This window comes from Chinchilla lanigera, unplaced genomic scaffold (assembly GCF_000276665.1).
Source record: "Chinchilla lanigera isolate Chin_1 unplaced genomic scaffold, ChiLan1.0 scaffold00174, whole genome shotgun sequence".
Taxonomy (NCBI): Eukaryota; Metazoa; Chordata; class Mammalia; order Rodentia; family Chinchillidae; genus Chinchilla; species Chinchilla lanigera.
This window is the reverse complement of record NW_004955575.1, coordinates 20,800-35,789: the sequence shown is the minus strand read 5'-3', so window position 1 is coordinate 35,789 and position 14,990 is coordinate 20,800. Positions and strand designations below refer to the sequence as shown.

Sequence of the window (14,990 nt, the reverse complement as noted above, 5' to 3'; positions counted from 1 at the left end):
AAAGCCCTTTTTTCTGTAGTCAGGGACTGTGGGTTTTGACTAACTAGTTCCCATCTCTGACTTCCTACAGTATATGTTGTGTACCTTTGAATGATGGTGCAGCAGACAAAGCGTTGGTGCCCTCAGAGAGAGACCATTCAGATGCCCACCTGGCCACCCCTCTTGGGAACTTAGGTGCAACTTAGCCTAGAAGGGTTTGAGGCCTCTGTTATGTCATATGTTGATCGCCGTGGAACTGCAGGTGAGGCCCAGTCAGCCACCACAACCAGTGCTTCCCAGTCTTGGTGCACAGATGGAGCAGCCTGTTGCTTACGCTGTCAGGTTCACTCACACACACATCCATTCAGCAGGCACTCAGAGGTTAAACATTCCAAACCCCTTCCCTTGAGGGTGGTTCTGACTAACAGGAGTTTATCAGACTCCTTCTTCTGCTTGAGCTGAGCAGGACTGACAGACTAACTGGGGTGCCCATGGGGGTCATACTGGAGTCAGGTAGGCAGACAGACACAGATTGTCCTCCTCTCTTTGGGGTCCGATGTGAGCCACTGAAGTGGGAAGCCTGGAGGAATCCTCTCTTTGGGGTCCGATGTGAGCCACTGAAGTGGGAAGCCTGGAGGAATCCTCCTCCAGTACTCCAAGGGGGCTAGAGAAATCTCCAGAGTGCACTTCCCATCAGGACCTGGAGAGGTCCTCGCTCCGCCTCAAGGCTCACGACCAGTGACCAAAGAGGTCAGCACGGTTGGTCTTTCCAGCCAACACACCAGATGCAGCAGCAAACAGATACACCCAAACAACACCAAGGATTTGGAGGCAGATTTATTTATGTTGATGGGCACTGATCTGGATCATCCCCAGAATATCAGGCCCTGATCTCTGGTGTTTTAGGGCTTATATGGGAAAAGCAAGCAGGAAGTACAGAGGCAGAAGGGCTTATCAATTAGGGATTGATTTATATGGTGTGCGTCATAGTGACCAGCAGCTACATATCACAGTGACCATCTGTTTCTAAGAGACTGGAAGCAATCAGAAGTAGAACAGCAACTGTTACCTGGGCAACTAAGAAACTGAAGTATACTGGGGGAGGGCATTTTCTGTTACACCATCACACCCAGTTATAAATGTTTTAAGCTTATAATTATTAGCTGGTTTATTACAGTTGTGTTCTTTTTAAAGAAGGGTTGGGCATATAGCTCAGTGGCACAGGCACCTGCCTGGCAAGTACAAGGTTCTGAGTTTGATTCCCGGTACCAAAAAAAGAGAAAGAAAGAAGAAAAATATAATAATTTAAAGAAAACCTGTTTTTTCTGTTGTTGTTGGTTTTTTTTTTTGTTTGTTTGTTTGTTTGTTTTTTAGATAGGGTCTTGCTGTATAATTCAGGCTGGCTTTGAACTCACTGTAGCCCAGATTGGCCTTGAATTTGCAATGGTCCTCCTTCTTCAGCCTCCCAAGGGCTGGGATTATAGCTGTGCACCACCGCCATGCCTGGGAAAAACCTTTTAATATGTTGTAAACAGATATCCTGTATTTAACTCAAGAAAATTTTCAAGTTTCTCTCCCCTTAATAGATTCTAATTCAGAAATGTCGAATGAAGAACTAAGGCAACATCTTCAAGAAACCTTAGAGGTATGTGCTCTGGCTAATGTACAAATTCTGAGGTGAATAAAGTCTGCTGGTGGATACTTTAAGTCATACCAAAAGTGGATGGACATCCAATGCTGTCTTTCCAGATATTCTCCTTTTTTTTGTTAGGTGCTGGGGACAAGCCTGGGGCATCAGGCTTGGGTTCCTCTGCTAAACCGTCCCTCACCCTGTCTTTTCAACTCTCCTGTTTCTCATGCACCCCATCTTTTGAAAGGCCGCTATGTCATCGTGTCCTGCTTCCTGTTGCCATATTCCCCTTCAACGCCTCCTGCTTCGCTGCTGGCCTCCTAGTTAGTGTTTTCTCTCAGCCCCTTGCCATGTCAGCCTGCATTTTTTCCCAGACATCAAGAGTTGCGGCTCAGGTGGTTTGAGGCCTGATGCCTGAGGGCTCTGTGGCTCCCTCCTTTGGGAAACAGGAAGCCCAGCTTGGTGTGCGTTTGTGACTCTTCTTTTTTTTTTTTTTGGTTTTTCTCCGGTACCGGGAACCAAACTCACGACCTTGCCCTTGCCAGGCAGGCGCTTTGCCGCTGAGCTAAATCCCCAGCCCCCTGTGACTCTTCTTGTAAAAGTGGCTGTTGACAAAACACTAAAAACTGGTGGCTTAAAATGACAGAAATCTGTTGCCTCTCAGTTCTGGAGCCATAAATTTGAATCTAGGTTTGGGCAGGCCCTGCTCCTTCCAAAGGCTCCAGAGGAGAAGCCCTGTGTGCCTGTTGCTACTTTCAGTGGTTGTTACAGCCTTTGCTGTGCATCCCATGGTGGTAGCAGCATGGATTTTGTCTCTGCCCCTGTCTCTCATGGTTATCACACTGAGTGTTGCACCTCAGAAATGTCCCTAATTTTACAAAGACTCCAGTCATTGGCTATTTTTTTTTTTCCCGGTACCGGGAATTGAACTCACAACCTTGCGCTTGCCAGGCAAGCACTGTGCCACGGAGCTAAATCCCCAGCCCCGTCATTGGCTATTGTGGCTTTCCTCATGATAGCCCGTCCTATATCTTCCAGGATGTACTTTTATCTGGTTTTTCCTCTTTTACTGAGCCCAAGCTAGCTCTGCAGAGCCAGCTCATATCACTCTTCACTTCTACTTTTTCAAACAAACTTTGCTATACATACATACATACATACATACGTAGGCTGCAGTCATTAGATTGGGCCCGACCCTAATCATCATGACCTCATCGTGACTTGATGGAATCTGTTAAATGAATCCAAATTTGGCCGGAAGTTGCCTCTGTACCTGAGGCTGCCTGCCAACTTGCAGTTTCTATGTGATTTGTAAACAACTGTAAAGCTGGATTTAGGAATATGTTTGTATAATAACCAGCTGAGTCTCAGCCAATCAGAGCAGCTGCCTGATCATACCAGGCCCAGATTTGGTGAGGGCTGAGCCGTAGCCACCAATCCAGATACTTCTGTTTTATGCTCGCTTTGTTAGCACATATACAGATGCTTCTGTTTTCTGTCTATAAATTCTACCTGCACAGTGGGGCTGTCAGCCTCTTCCAGTCCAGAGGCTGCCAAATCTGCAAATCATTCTTTGCTCAATTAAACCGTTACATTTTTAAAATTTTATTTTATTTTATTTTTTGCCTTTTTGAGACACGGTTTCACTATCCAGTTCAGGCTGGCCTTAAACTCACTTTGTAGCCCACGCTGGCCTTGAACACACAGCAATCCTTCTGCCTCAGCCTCCCGAGTGCTGGAATTACAGGTGTGTGCTACCATGCCTGGCTCTAAACTGTTACATTTTAATTGCCAAAGGTTTTAATTTTTTAAACATATCTGCTAAAACCCTTTTCCAAATAAGGTCGTTTTCATAGTAATGGGGATGAGGACTTGAACCTATCTTTTCCTGGGACACAATTTGCATCACAGCTGTTACGTAACAGTATAGTTGGCCACATGCTTATTTTATGTGGTCTGAAGATTTTTTTTTGCATATTATTAGTTACATGGCTTAAACCTGTAAAAACAAAAGATGTGGGTTTTTAATTAGAGCTGGTGTGGGCTGGGCGTGGTGGTGCATGCCTGTAATCCCAGCACTCGGGAGGCTGAGGCAGGAGGATTGTTTCGAGTTCAAGACCAGCCTGGGCTACAAAGTAAGCTCAAGGCCAGCCTGAACTGCATAGTGAGACCCTGTTTCAAAAAGACCAAAAAAAAAAAAAAAAAAAAAAAATTAGAACTGGTGCTTGATAGGGAGGCTCTCACCTTCAGCCTGATCAATTTTCTTACAAAATCTGGAGGAAATGCCTGCTACCTCATGCTAAAATGTGACCACACCCTTCTGCGTAAGTAAAACTTGCTTTGTTGAGATTTTCTGATATCTGAGTGCTTTATTATCTACACCAACATACTGAGTCTGGGGACGAATTCCCAACAATTCAGCACCCAATATGGGGCCACAGCCTATTAGGGCGGGTCCTCTCACCGGAGGTGACACCTCCCACAGCCTCATGAAGTGGCTCTGGCATGAGCACCTGCATCATGAGCTGAGAACCCAGTCACGACTTCTTGACCACAGAAAAAGGGTAACCAGGCAACTCTGCATGGACCACAGTCATCAGCCCTATAATTCACTCTTCGAGTACAAAAGAGCAGAACAGCTAAACTCAAGAAGATATTCCTGAAAGTAGTGCAAATGTGAAAAGAAGTTGAGTACTTGAGTAATTGACTTTGTAAGATCCAAGAGATGAGAGTCTGCTTTTTTATGGTGTATTTATCACCTCAGGCAGTGCTTTGCAGGCACAGGTACACCAAAGAAAGAGAATCTGTGCCTGGTGCTTTCTAGTTTGGAAGATATTTCTGAAGATGGGAACCTTGACTGAATTAGTGGTGTGTGACGCTATTATAGTCCGCCCACAGGATGGCCTCTGCTCTCAGAATTATTTTGTCAAGTTATCTTCTGTTCTCTTTAAGACTCTAAAGTCTCAGTCCGCTTCCCACATTAGTTTCTTCCAGATCATTTCCTTGTTGATCAGCTATGCGGGGTACAGGGAAGCCTAAGATACCTTCATAGAATTGAAAGCTGTCCTTAGTGTGGTTGATGTTTATCATTTGTTTCGTTCACAACTGAGTTAAAGACTGCTCCTTTCACCACCAAAGTGGCATCTTAATATTCACCATTAGGTGGCTCCCTTATTTATTTGAGTGAAGTCTACCACTATCATTTGCATTTCTTTTCACAACTGTTGTAGATTCTAAACAGCTTGAGAGAAGACAAAATAAAGAGGAGTCACACTATAGTGACACACATTGCAGAAAAGACTCAACTCATGACACAATGATAGAGTGCTGTTTGGCTGAGAAAAAAGTACAGCATTGAAAATAGGTGAAAGTGCACTGTAATGAGGAATGTATGTAATAAAATACGAACAGAATTATAAAAATTGGCGTCTTATGGAGTTCAGGATGAGTGGGCTGTAGATGAATATTTTATTTGGATTTAGAAGTGGGAGCAGTATGATTACCAAGGGTCAAGATATTTTTTGGCGGTTCTTTCTCATCAAATTTGCAGTGAAGATGTTACTTCAAAAAAAAAAAAAAGTCAGTGATCAGTGAGATTACAAAGCCTGCTGAAGGTGATGTGCATAGGAGGCAGAATTAAGATTCAGCCCCAGTCCTGTGCAGTCCCTCAGGGCATGCTTTCTCCAGTAGCCTGAACTGCTTCTCTTTTATGAGGAACCAGAAACAAAACTATCTTAGGACACATTCGATCTAAGCTTGCTGCTACATTGTGAGTGTTTAGTAAATGTTGAATTCTAGTTTTTGTGTCCTGGTACTGTGTTATCACAAAATTAGAATTTTCTAGAGAAAGAGAAATAACCAAAGAAGCATTGGTGGGAATCACTGCCCACTGTTGGTCTGCATATCTCGTGTTTCTCACAATGTATGGAGTATGTAGAGCAACACTTCTCAAAGTTTAAAAAACATAAAAGCCCCTTCAGGATTTCCTTAACAAGAATACACTCAACTTGGGGGCTGGGGATTTAGCTCAGTGGCACAGCGCTTGCCTGGCAAGCGCGATGTCATGAGTTTGATTCCCGGTACCGGAAAAAAATAAAAATAAAAAAAAAATTAAAAAAAAAAGAATACACTCAAGTTGGTCCAGTCAGGATCCCAGATACTCAATTCTATCAAGACTCAGATGATGCTGCTATTGCTGGTGCACGAACCACTCTTTGAATGCAACATGAGTTACCTGGTATATATATTGAAAATTCAATACTATGTGATAGTGAATCAGAATACTTGAACATGAAGCTTGGAACTCTAAATGTTTTAGATAATCTGCAGCTTCTTTTGTACAATAAATCTTAAAAATTATTTCTGTAAAAAAAAAGTCTGGAGGAATTCACAGCCATTGGTAAGTATGGGCTAGCCGAATTGATATTTGAAGAGTATATTATCTTGCAAATAGATTGATTTTATCTTTGTCCTCAGGAAGTAGAAATTTTAAAAACTGAACTTGAAGCATCTCAAAGACAACTTGAAGGGAAAGAAGCAGCACTGAAAATTCTTCAAAGCATGGTAAGAAGTTGTTATCTCTTACACATTCCAATAATTGGTATTTTTTTTCAGCATTTTATTTTATTTTTTGAGACAGGGTCTCACTATGTAGTCCAGGGTAGCCTTGAATTCACAGGACCCTCCTGTCGCAGCCTTCCAAGAACTTATTTTTTAGCTTTAAAAAAATTAATTACTTCTTTTTTTTTTTTTTTTTTGGTCTTTTTGAGACAGGGTCTCACTATGCAGTTCAGGCTGGCCTGGAGTTCACTTTGTAGCCCAGGCTAGTCTTGAACTCACAGTGATCCTCCTGCCTCAGCCTGCTGAGTGCTGGGATTACAGGCATGCAACACCACGCCCGGCTACTTTATTTTGAGACAGAGTCTCACCCTGTAGCTCAGGGTGGCCTTGGAGTCACTAAGTTGCCCAGGTTGGACTCAAACTCACGATCTCCCTGCCTCAGCCTTCAAGTGCTGGGAGTATAGGTATGCACCTCAATAGGTAGCTTATTTTCAACTTTTAAAACAAGAGCAGCAATGCTTAATACAATTGAGGGTTTTTTTCTTTAGGCTATATTTGTAACAGCTTTATAATTTATATATTACAAATTTCATTTAAGTGCCCAGTACAATTTGTTTTTAGTAAATTTTGAGTTGTCCACCTATCACGCCGGCTGAACCTTAGAATACTTCCATCATCCCGACAGAGGGACCCAGGTGACTGCTGGTCTTTCTGTCTGATAGATGTGTCTTTTCTGCCATTTCTGTTTCATACAAATAGAATGGTGTGATTCTTCTGCATGTGGATTCTTTTAGCTAGCATGCTTTTGAGGTCCACACATGATATGACATGTTATCCATGTGTTTCTTCCTTTTTGTTGCCAGGTAATATTCCACTGTATAGTTGTACCAGTTCTGTTTACCCAGGTGCCACTTGATGAACATTTCGGTTGTTTCTTCTTTGTGACTGTAACAAATAATTCTGTTGGGTACATTTTCTTTGTGTGAAAAACTCATTCTTTCATTCTCACTTCCAATGGAAAAGAGCCAAACCAAGATCTTCTGACTTCTGAGCTATCAGACTCTGCAAAAGGTTGTCCATGTGAAATTCTCAAATTAATTTTCTGTTATCTTAAAGTGAAAAAGTGAAGCTCACTGTGGATACAGGCACGATTAGAAATGTGATCCACACTGCTGCTGTTTTTCTTTCTCCTAGGCAGTACTTGGCAAAGCCACAAGTCACACGCAGGCGGTGCTTCAGAAAACTGTGGAGCAAAAGAGATTGTTGGAGAAGGTATTTAGCAGCCTTACATAGTCTTGTTGAGGCCAGTAAGACCTAAGCAGCCTTTCACCGAGCTCGCCACACTGGTGGACGTGTCACCGTGCAGGAGGCTTCCTCTGTCCGCGCTGGTCTCCCTCTGGGAGCGGTGAGGACGATTGTCACGTGGGCAGCACGTTATTTTCCTTCATTTCCGCCATAGGAGGCCTACTGAAATCGTACTTCCTGTTGTCCTTTTGTTTTCCTGCCTCTGCTTCTGGCAGGGTCTGCATCCCCTGACTGTCCCTCCATGGCGAGGAGGTCACAGCCACCCTAGGTGGAGCTGAGACTTGCAGGAGTGACTGCTTCCGGTGTGCGCCTGGGGCAGGGATGGGCTGGCTTCATTGCAGCAGATTTTGAATTTGAACAGTTTGCAAATTTTTTATATTAAGTGAGCTTTGGCAAAAGGTTCTTTGAGTGCTAAAAAGGCACGTCACGTGTGGACAGATGTCATAGACTCTTTCTGAGTGATCTTTTTTTTCTCTAAGTCTCTTTTGTGAAATGATTATGATTTACTTTACCTGCTTACGGTGCCCTGAAATAATTGATTTGTAGTGATTTTCCATGAAGGTGTGATTTTCTTTCCATAGGAAATAAATGCCTTGCAGTGGGAAATCGAATTTGATCAGAATAGATTTAAAAACATAGAGGAATCTTGGACTCAGAAATATGACAGGTTTGTATATTGCTCTTATTTTATTTCTTTATTTTGTGGTAGGCAAGCATTCTCCCACTCTCCCTGCTCAGGTTTGTGTGTTATTCTTTCATAAAATTTCCTTGAAAATCTTTAAAAATGCAGGTAATCCAGATGTAGTTTAGGCATCCAGCTTGGAGTTAAGTGTAAACATTATAAAATTCTTCCTGCTTATCTACTAGTTCCATATTTTTGTAATTTTTAAAAAAATATTTGTTTTTAAATACAACGTAAGAGAAATGTTTTCCACATGCTTTTAGCACTGAAACTGGTGTTTGTTTGTTTGTTTGTTTTTGAGACAGAGTCTGGCTGTGTAGTTTAGGCTGGTTTGGACTCACTATGTGACCCAGGCTGTCCTGGAACTTGCGGCGATCCTCCTGCCTCAGCCTCCTGAATGCTGGGATTATAGGCGTGTCACCAAACCATGGCTGTTTCTATTCTTAGAAAGGACATTCTCACTGAGAAACATAATAGTATTATCAAAATCAAGTCGTTAACACTGACACAATTCTATGATTTGATCTAAGGCCATATTCAGATTCTACCAGTTATTCTAATAGCATGAAATTTGTCCTTTCAACAAAAGGGGAAAAAGAAACTGCCCCTTTCATGCTCCAGCCCAGTCTCCCAGACGCATTTGGCCGTCCTCTGCACTTTCCATCGTTTAGTCTGGTGCAGCTCCTTCGTCCGTATCTTTCTGCGCTGGCATCTCCAGCGTCAGGCAGCTTGCAATGCTGTTTAGGGCAGGGCACCTGGCAGGAGGCCTGTGGTGTGTGTTTGTCCCTCCACTAGGACTTAATCTTGGTCACTGCAGACAGTGTGGTATCTGCCATGTGTCCCCACCTTAAAGTCGCCGTTTTTCCTCCTCTTTGTAACTAATAACTGTTTTGTGGAGATGGTGTTTTGTGATTTCGTAAACACACTGTCCTCCGTGAACTCTTCCCCCATGGTTTCCACCTCCGCAGACCGGCAGGTAGGGAAGAGCACTGTGCTCCTGCCTGTGGGGACTTCCCAGTCCACAGGCCCTGGGCTCAAGAAGGAAGAGAGACTGAATTCTCTGTGCAAGTCCCAGGCCTGAAGTCTCAGGAAAGTGATTTTACATTTTATTCATTGTTAAAGTAATCAGTAGACTAGGAATACCTTTGATTTACAATTCACTTTGAATCAACAAGCTTTAATCTCAGAACTATCATTTTAATGCTCTGAGGTTCTTCCTTAGAGCATAAAAAATCATCATAATACATCTTGACAGATTTATTTTATATTGGTACCGAGAATCAGACTCACAATATCCCACTTGCTAGGCAGGCGCTGTGCCACTGAGCTACATCTCCAGCCCTTGATAGATTTATTTATTTTTGTTTTTTTGAGGTAGGGTCTCACTATGTTCAGGCCTTGAACTCACAAGGTAGCCCAGGCTGATCTCGAACTCATGACAATCTCCTGCCTCAGCCTCCCTCCCAGGTGCTAGGATAACAAGCAGGTACCACCATGCCCGTCTCATCATATATTCTAGATATTAGTTGTTTGCCCAAGGAATAGCTGGCAATAATTTTTCCATTCTGTAGCTTGTCCCTTTTTTCTGTTGGTTGTTTCCTTTGCTGTGCAGAAGCCTATTAATTTTATATAATCCCATTTGTTGATTCTTGATTTTATTTTTTATTTGTTTTGGTTCCTTTTGAGACAGGGTCTGTGTAGTCCAGGCTGGCCTTGAACTCTGTATGTTGCCCAGCTGGTTTAGAACTTCTGGTGATCCTCCTGCCTCATCCTCCTGAGTGCTGGGATTATAGGCATGTGACACCACACCCATGTGGTTTTTTTTTGTCTTTTTGAGACAGGGTCTCACTATGCAGTTCAGACTGGCCTTGGGCTCACTTTGTAGCCCAGGCTGATCTCAACTCACAACAATCCTCTTGCCTTAGCCTCCCGAGTGCTGGGATTATAGTGTGCCACCACGCCCGGCTCACACCCAAGTTAAATGATTATCAATTTGAATTAAAACTTTTGTTTTGCATTTTGTAGTGAAAACTTTATTAAGCGAATCAATATGCAAAATAGTTGCCTTAGAAATATTTGTTCCCAATTATTTCTCAACTAAGCATACAGAAGGGTTAAGAGTTCTGTTTAAAATCTTACACATTCTTTTAAATTGTTTTGATTTTGTGACACGTACATTCTAGACTTGTTTTAAGTAAGAAAAATTATATTTGGGTTTCGTGTTCTAATAGTGGAAATAAGAGCATTCTCCCTCAGGGAGGAAGTGTTGGTGTTGTCGTTATTTGGAAGGTGCTTTTTTCCAGACTACACTGTGAAAATGCAGTTCTCAAAGAGAATCTGAGACTGAAAACAGAAGAAATTAGGATGCTGAAGTCTGAAAATGGAGGTGAGGGATGGTATTTGTATGATTGTTTTTAAATGTTAAAGATGAGTTTTATGGGTATCATGTAGTAAGAATACCTGTAATGGAGACAAAATCACTATTTTCTGTTTTTTTTTTTGTTGTTGTTGGTCTCTTTGAGACAGGGTCTCGCTGTGTAGTTCAGGCTGGCCTTGAGCTCACTTTGTAGCCCAGGCTGGGCTAGTTTTTTGTACATTTTGTTTGTTTTTGTTTTGGTGGTGCTGGGATTGAACCAAGAACCTTCACACTGATCTATATCCCTACTCCTTTTAATAATTTTTTTTAAGCATTGAGACAGGGTCTTAGTAAGTCACTAAGTTGCCCAGGTTGGGCTTGAACTCATAACCTTCCTGGCTCAGCCTCCTACAATATGTGATTGCATAGACAAGCACCACTACACTTGACTGCATTTAGGTTTTTCAGTTTAAAGAATTTATCAAAGTGAAATCCATACAACATAAAATTAACATTTAAAAGTGACAATTTGGTGGTCAAGAGGCTGAGGCAGGAGGATCACAGTGAGAGACCCTGTCTCAAAACAAAACAGAAAAGCATACAGTTCTGTGACATTGAAACCTAGTCCAGCCCCAACTTCCGAGGCATTTCTATCACCCGAAGTAAAAGTTTGTGTGCATTATTCAGCTGCTCCCCACTCCCCCTTCTCACTTGGTTTCCATGTAAAGCAGAATGGTGGAGCGGATAGAATTTCTGTACGTGTATGTACCTCACTCATACCTGTGTGTATGTATATGCGTGAATACATATGTACATATACATAGAATTTCTATATGAAATATCCCATATATAATGAACAATTTCATGATGAAAGTTGATAGAAGTTTGTTAAGGTGTTTGCTAGTAACATTTTACCAAAAAAATTTTTTTTCTGAGATAAGGCATTGCTGTATAGCTCCGGCTAGCCATGATGTCACTATGTAGCCTAGGTTGGCCTTGAACTTGAGGCAATCCCCTTCTGCCTCAGCCTCCTGAGTGCTGGGATTAGAGGCATGCGCCACTCTATTTTTACAAATTTTAAAGAGAAGATGCTGATTTTTCCTCTCTCACAGAAGCCACGTGGTGGCTTGCAGGCGACAAAACAAGCTCGGGGTTGGGCCTGGGCTGAGGTCCTTTGTGCGTGCAGATGAGATCAATCTGCAGGCGCAGAGCATCACCTTGGAGGTCAGGTGAGGGCGCAGTCTGCACTCTTCCCGCACTCTAACCTGGAATGAGAGGAAGAAGCTGGACTTTGCTCCCCAACCTGTAGCAGAGCCTCTGTGTGTGGCTGAGAAGCTCGCCCTTCCCGCGAGGCCGGTGGGGCCAGGCCAGCTACTGCAGTGGCTGAGCACGCCCCGCGCCCTGCCCAGCCCTCCCTGTGCTGAGTCCCTGGTCCCCTTGTGAAACTGTACAAGGAAACAAAGAGCAAACGAGGAGCAGACTGGGACGCACAGCTGACATGCTGCCCCAGTGAAAAGGACACGTGGCCGGTGTTCTCATGTACAGACAGGCCCATAACTAGTCATGACAGGCCCATGTCTGTCATCCAAGCACTCTGGGAAGCTGAGGCAGGCGGATGGCAGCTTTGAGCACAACCTGGGCAATTGAGCAACTTAGCAAGACCATGTCTCAAAATTAAAAAAAAAAGAAAAAAAAAGGCTGGGGACAACATAGCAGAGCCGATGGCCTGGGTCCTCTAGGGTCACATACTGCGCCCTCCCGTGACGCCCACAACACCCACTGCTGTGTTGCTAACTTTTCGTGCGCAGCCTGACCTCATGGGTGGAGACTGTGATGCCTTCGCTGCTTGGAAGAAATGAGAACTTGACACGGGTGGAACTGGATGCGCGGAGCCGCAGTTAGGCTCAGACCTAATAACCCTTTCGGGCCTGGCCCGTCCTAGCTTTGAACCAGCAGTACTTGGAAGTGCTTGCCATGCTGGACGTCACACAGCAGAAGGAGGCTCAGGACAGCAGGTCTCGGGAGGATCACGGCTGCGCGGAGGTGTCCGGGCTGGAGGTAGTGCGTGCTTGCCAAAGCTGTGCGCAAGGGAGGCTGCTTCTGTTCGGTGTTTTCGGCAGTTCTGGAGGCTGAACTCAGGGCCTTTGCACTGAACTACGTCCTCAGCCCTATTGTAGTTTTTGTTCGCTTTAAAATGAATATATGCCTGCAATACATAATGAATACATTCATGGGGAGGGGGTCACATATATATAACGTAGCTTAATCTTTGGCTTGCCTTTCTCTCCCTTCCCTCCCCTCCATCCACCTCTAGCCTATTTTATTTTATTTTATTTAAAAATAAAAGGAGGAAAACATTAACAGACAGACAACCTTTTACAAAGTACTAAAAACAGTACAGACAATACAGAGTTACAAACAAAGTGGTAGGAAATTAACAATGCTTGTTGTATTACATATTGATATCTTCAGAGTGGTTTCTCATCTAGCCTATTTTATTTGGAGACTGTTTCTTGCTAAGTTACCCAAGCTAGGTCTAAACTTGGGATCCTCCTGCTTCAGCCTTCCCGAGTTGTAGGATTATGAGCATGCACCATCACACTGGGCTGGGACAGTTCCCTTTCCCGTGCTTGGCACCTGTTCTGGGCTCGCACCATACTTAGCAATTTGAGACGGGTAAGAGAGGCCCCCGTTGCCCAGGTTGGCTCATCCTGCCCAGGCGTGACATTCAATGGCAGGCAGTGGGCTGGCTGCTTGGACCCATTCATTTCTCTTACAACTGTGGCAGAAGTACAGAGCTGCGTCTCGCCCGGGGCAGGGTGTACAGTTGCTGAGGCCTGCCACACGGGGCTATTCTCACCTTCGCAGCCCTGAGGGCCACAGGTGGGTGTTGGCAGATGAAGGCTGGGAGATGCTGTGTGAGTTCCGTTACTTTCCCACAGTGCTGGGCAGCCCAGACTGGCCAGGTTCGGAGCAGAGATCTGCCCTGGCTGCCTGCGGCTTCTACCTGCGGGGTCACCCAGTCCCATGCAGAAGGGCTGGGCTGTGAGATATAAGTACAGCCTCTCTCTTACTGTAGAGCCTCAAAAGAAGCAAATGTTACTAGGTATGGCCATGCATGCCTGTAATCCCAGCACTCAGGAAGCTGAGGCAGGAGGATTGCTGTGAGTTCACTGCCAGCCTGGGCTACATAAGCAAGTTCAGGACCACCCTGCACTATATAGCGAGATCTTGTTTCAAACAACAACAACAACAAGCAACTGTTAATAATAAGCTGCCCCCAAATAAGGAATACAGGAGGGCTGGGGCTGTCATTGAGTGCAGAGGCCTGGGCTGAGGCTCCAGTAAGGAGGAGAGAAGCCAAAGTGAGCGCTGAGAAAACAGTGTTGTGGTCACCCCGAGCGGGCTGCCTGGCTTTGCTCTCGGGGGTCTTTGGGCCGCAGGCCCGGGTGGTCATGTGCGTGGGGGTGTGGCTGGGTCTGTGCGCACTTGGGGTGCAGCTAACCCTTCTGGCTTTGCAGCTCGCAGTGCTTGGAGCCTGCTCCTGCCGCAGTCCCCGAGGGAGTCCCTGTCCCTGCGCCAGGACGGCGGCATCTGCTCGGAAACTGGTTCTTCAGCTCAGACGCGAGGTAGCACGTCGTCACCGCCTCAGATGCTTTGAGTGTCCTTCTGTTCGTGGTGGAACACACCGAGGCACCTGTAGTGACTACTGTAGTGGGCACTGGCTGGGGCTTACACTTAGCTTACTGTGAGCATTAGCCGGGTGAAGTCATTCACCTAAGCCTCTAGTTACTATTCCTTAAATTCATATTTTCCTCAACTGTATATGACCTTAAAATTACAGCAGAAGAGCTTGACACGGTGGGCACACCTGTAAACTCAGTAGTCGAGAGGCTGAGGCAGGAGGATTGCTGTGAGTTTGAGGCCAGCCTGGACTATATAATGAGATCCTGTCGCAAAAAAAAAAAAAAAAAAAAAAAAAGGCAGTAGAAGAGAAAGATGCATTTATGCTTAAGGTCATTAGGACCAACGTGACTGATGGGGAGTTAAGCATGGAGCTTATGTGAGAAGCCGCAGACACAGCAGAAGGAATCTTTACCTCCCAGACTAGCTGTGCAATTTAGCTCGACGCAGATGTGCCTCAGTCTGCACACCAGCCGTGCGGCTTCGGGCAGCGTGAGTCCTAGTTCCCCGTGTGTGAAACGTCTTGGAGGGCCATTGTCAGAATGGAGGAAACAAACATAATGTTCATCACGGTGCCAGGAAAAGCCAGGCGTTAGTCACTGGCACCTGCTGTCACACCGGGCTTCATTACAGATACAGCACTGCACACAGCCCATGATCCCTTCCAGACACACTCTACCTCTCTGGGAGGTGTCGAAGCCTGTAGGAGACATAGCAAGGCAAATAGCTAGGCACAACAGCTCATGAAGAAAAGGATAAGGTCAGTCACACAGGTCAGAGTCTTGGGTGAAGCT

The 14,990-nt window shown here is 44.7% G+C and overlaps 1 protein-coding gene across 12 annotated transcripts in view; it reads left to right on the top strand.

Moving 5' to 3' along the window:
• Nucleotides 1-14,990, top strand: part of Ccdc125 (coiled-coil domain containing 125) — a 34,350-nt gene that overhangs the window by 14,287 nt on the left and 5,073 nt on the right. For 9 of the 12 annotated variants that reach the window (XM_013509595.1, XM_013509597.1, XM_013509589.1 and 6 more), the window contains 7 exons: nt 1,548-1,624; nt 6,086-6,172; nt 7,364-7,441; nt 8,056-8,141; nt 10,460-10,542; nt 12,455-12,570; nt 14,034-14,141. In XM_013509595.1, coding sequence (XP_013365049.1) covers nt 1,548-1,624; nt 6,086-6,172; nt 7,364-7,441; nt 8,056-8,141; nt 10,460-10,542; nt 12,455-12,570; nt 14,034-14,141 — 635 coding nt within the window. Of the gene's footprint in view, nt 1-92; nt 242-1,547; nt 1,625-6,085; nt 6,173-7,363; nt 7,442-8,055; nt 8,142-10,459; nt 10,543-12,454; nt 12,571-14,033; nt 14,142-14,990 lie in introns of those variants that run through there. The other 3 variants (XM_005413903.2, XM_005413896.2, XM_005413902.2) reach the window with 3 other exon arrangements.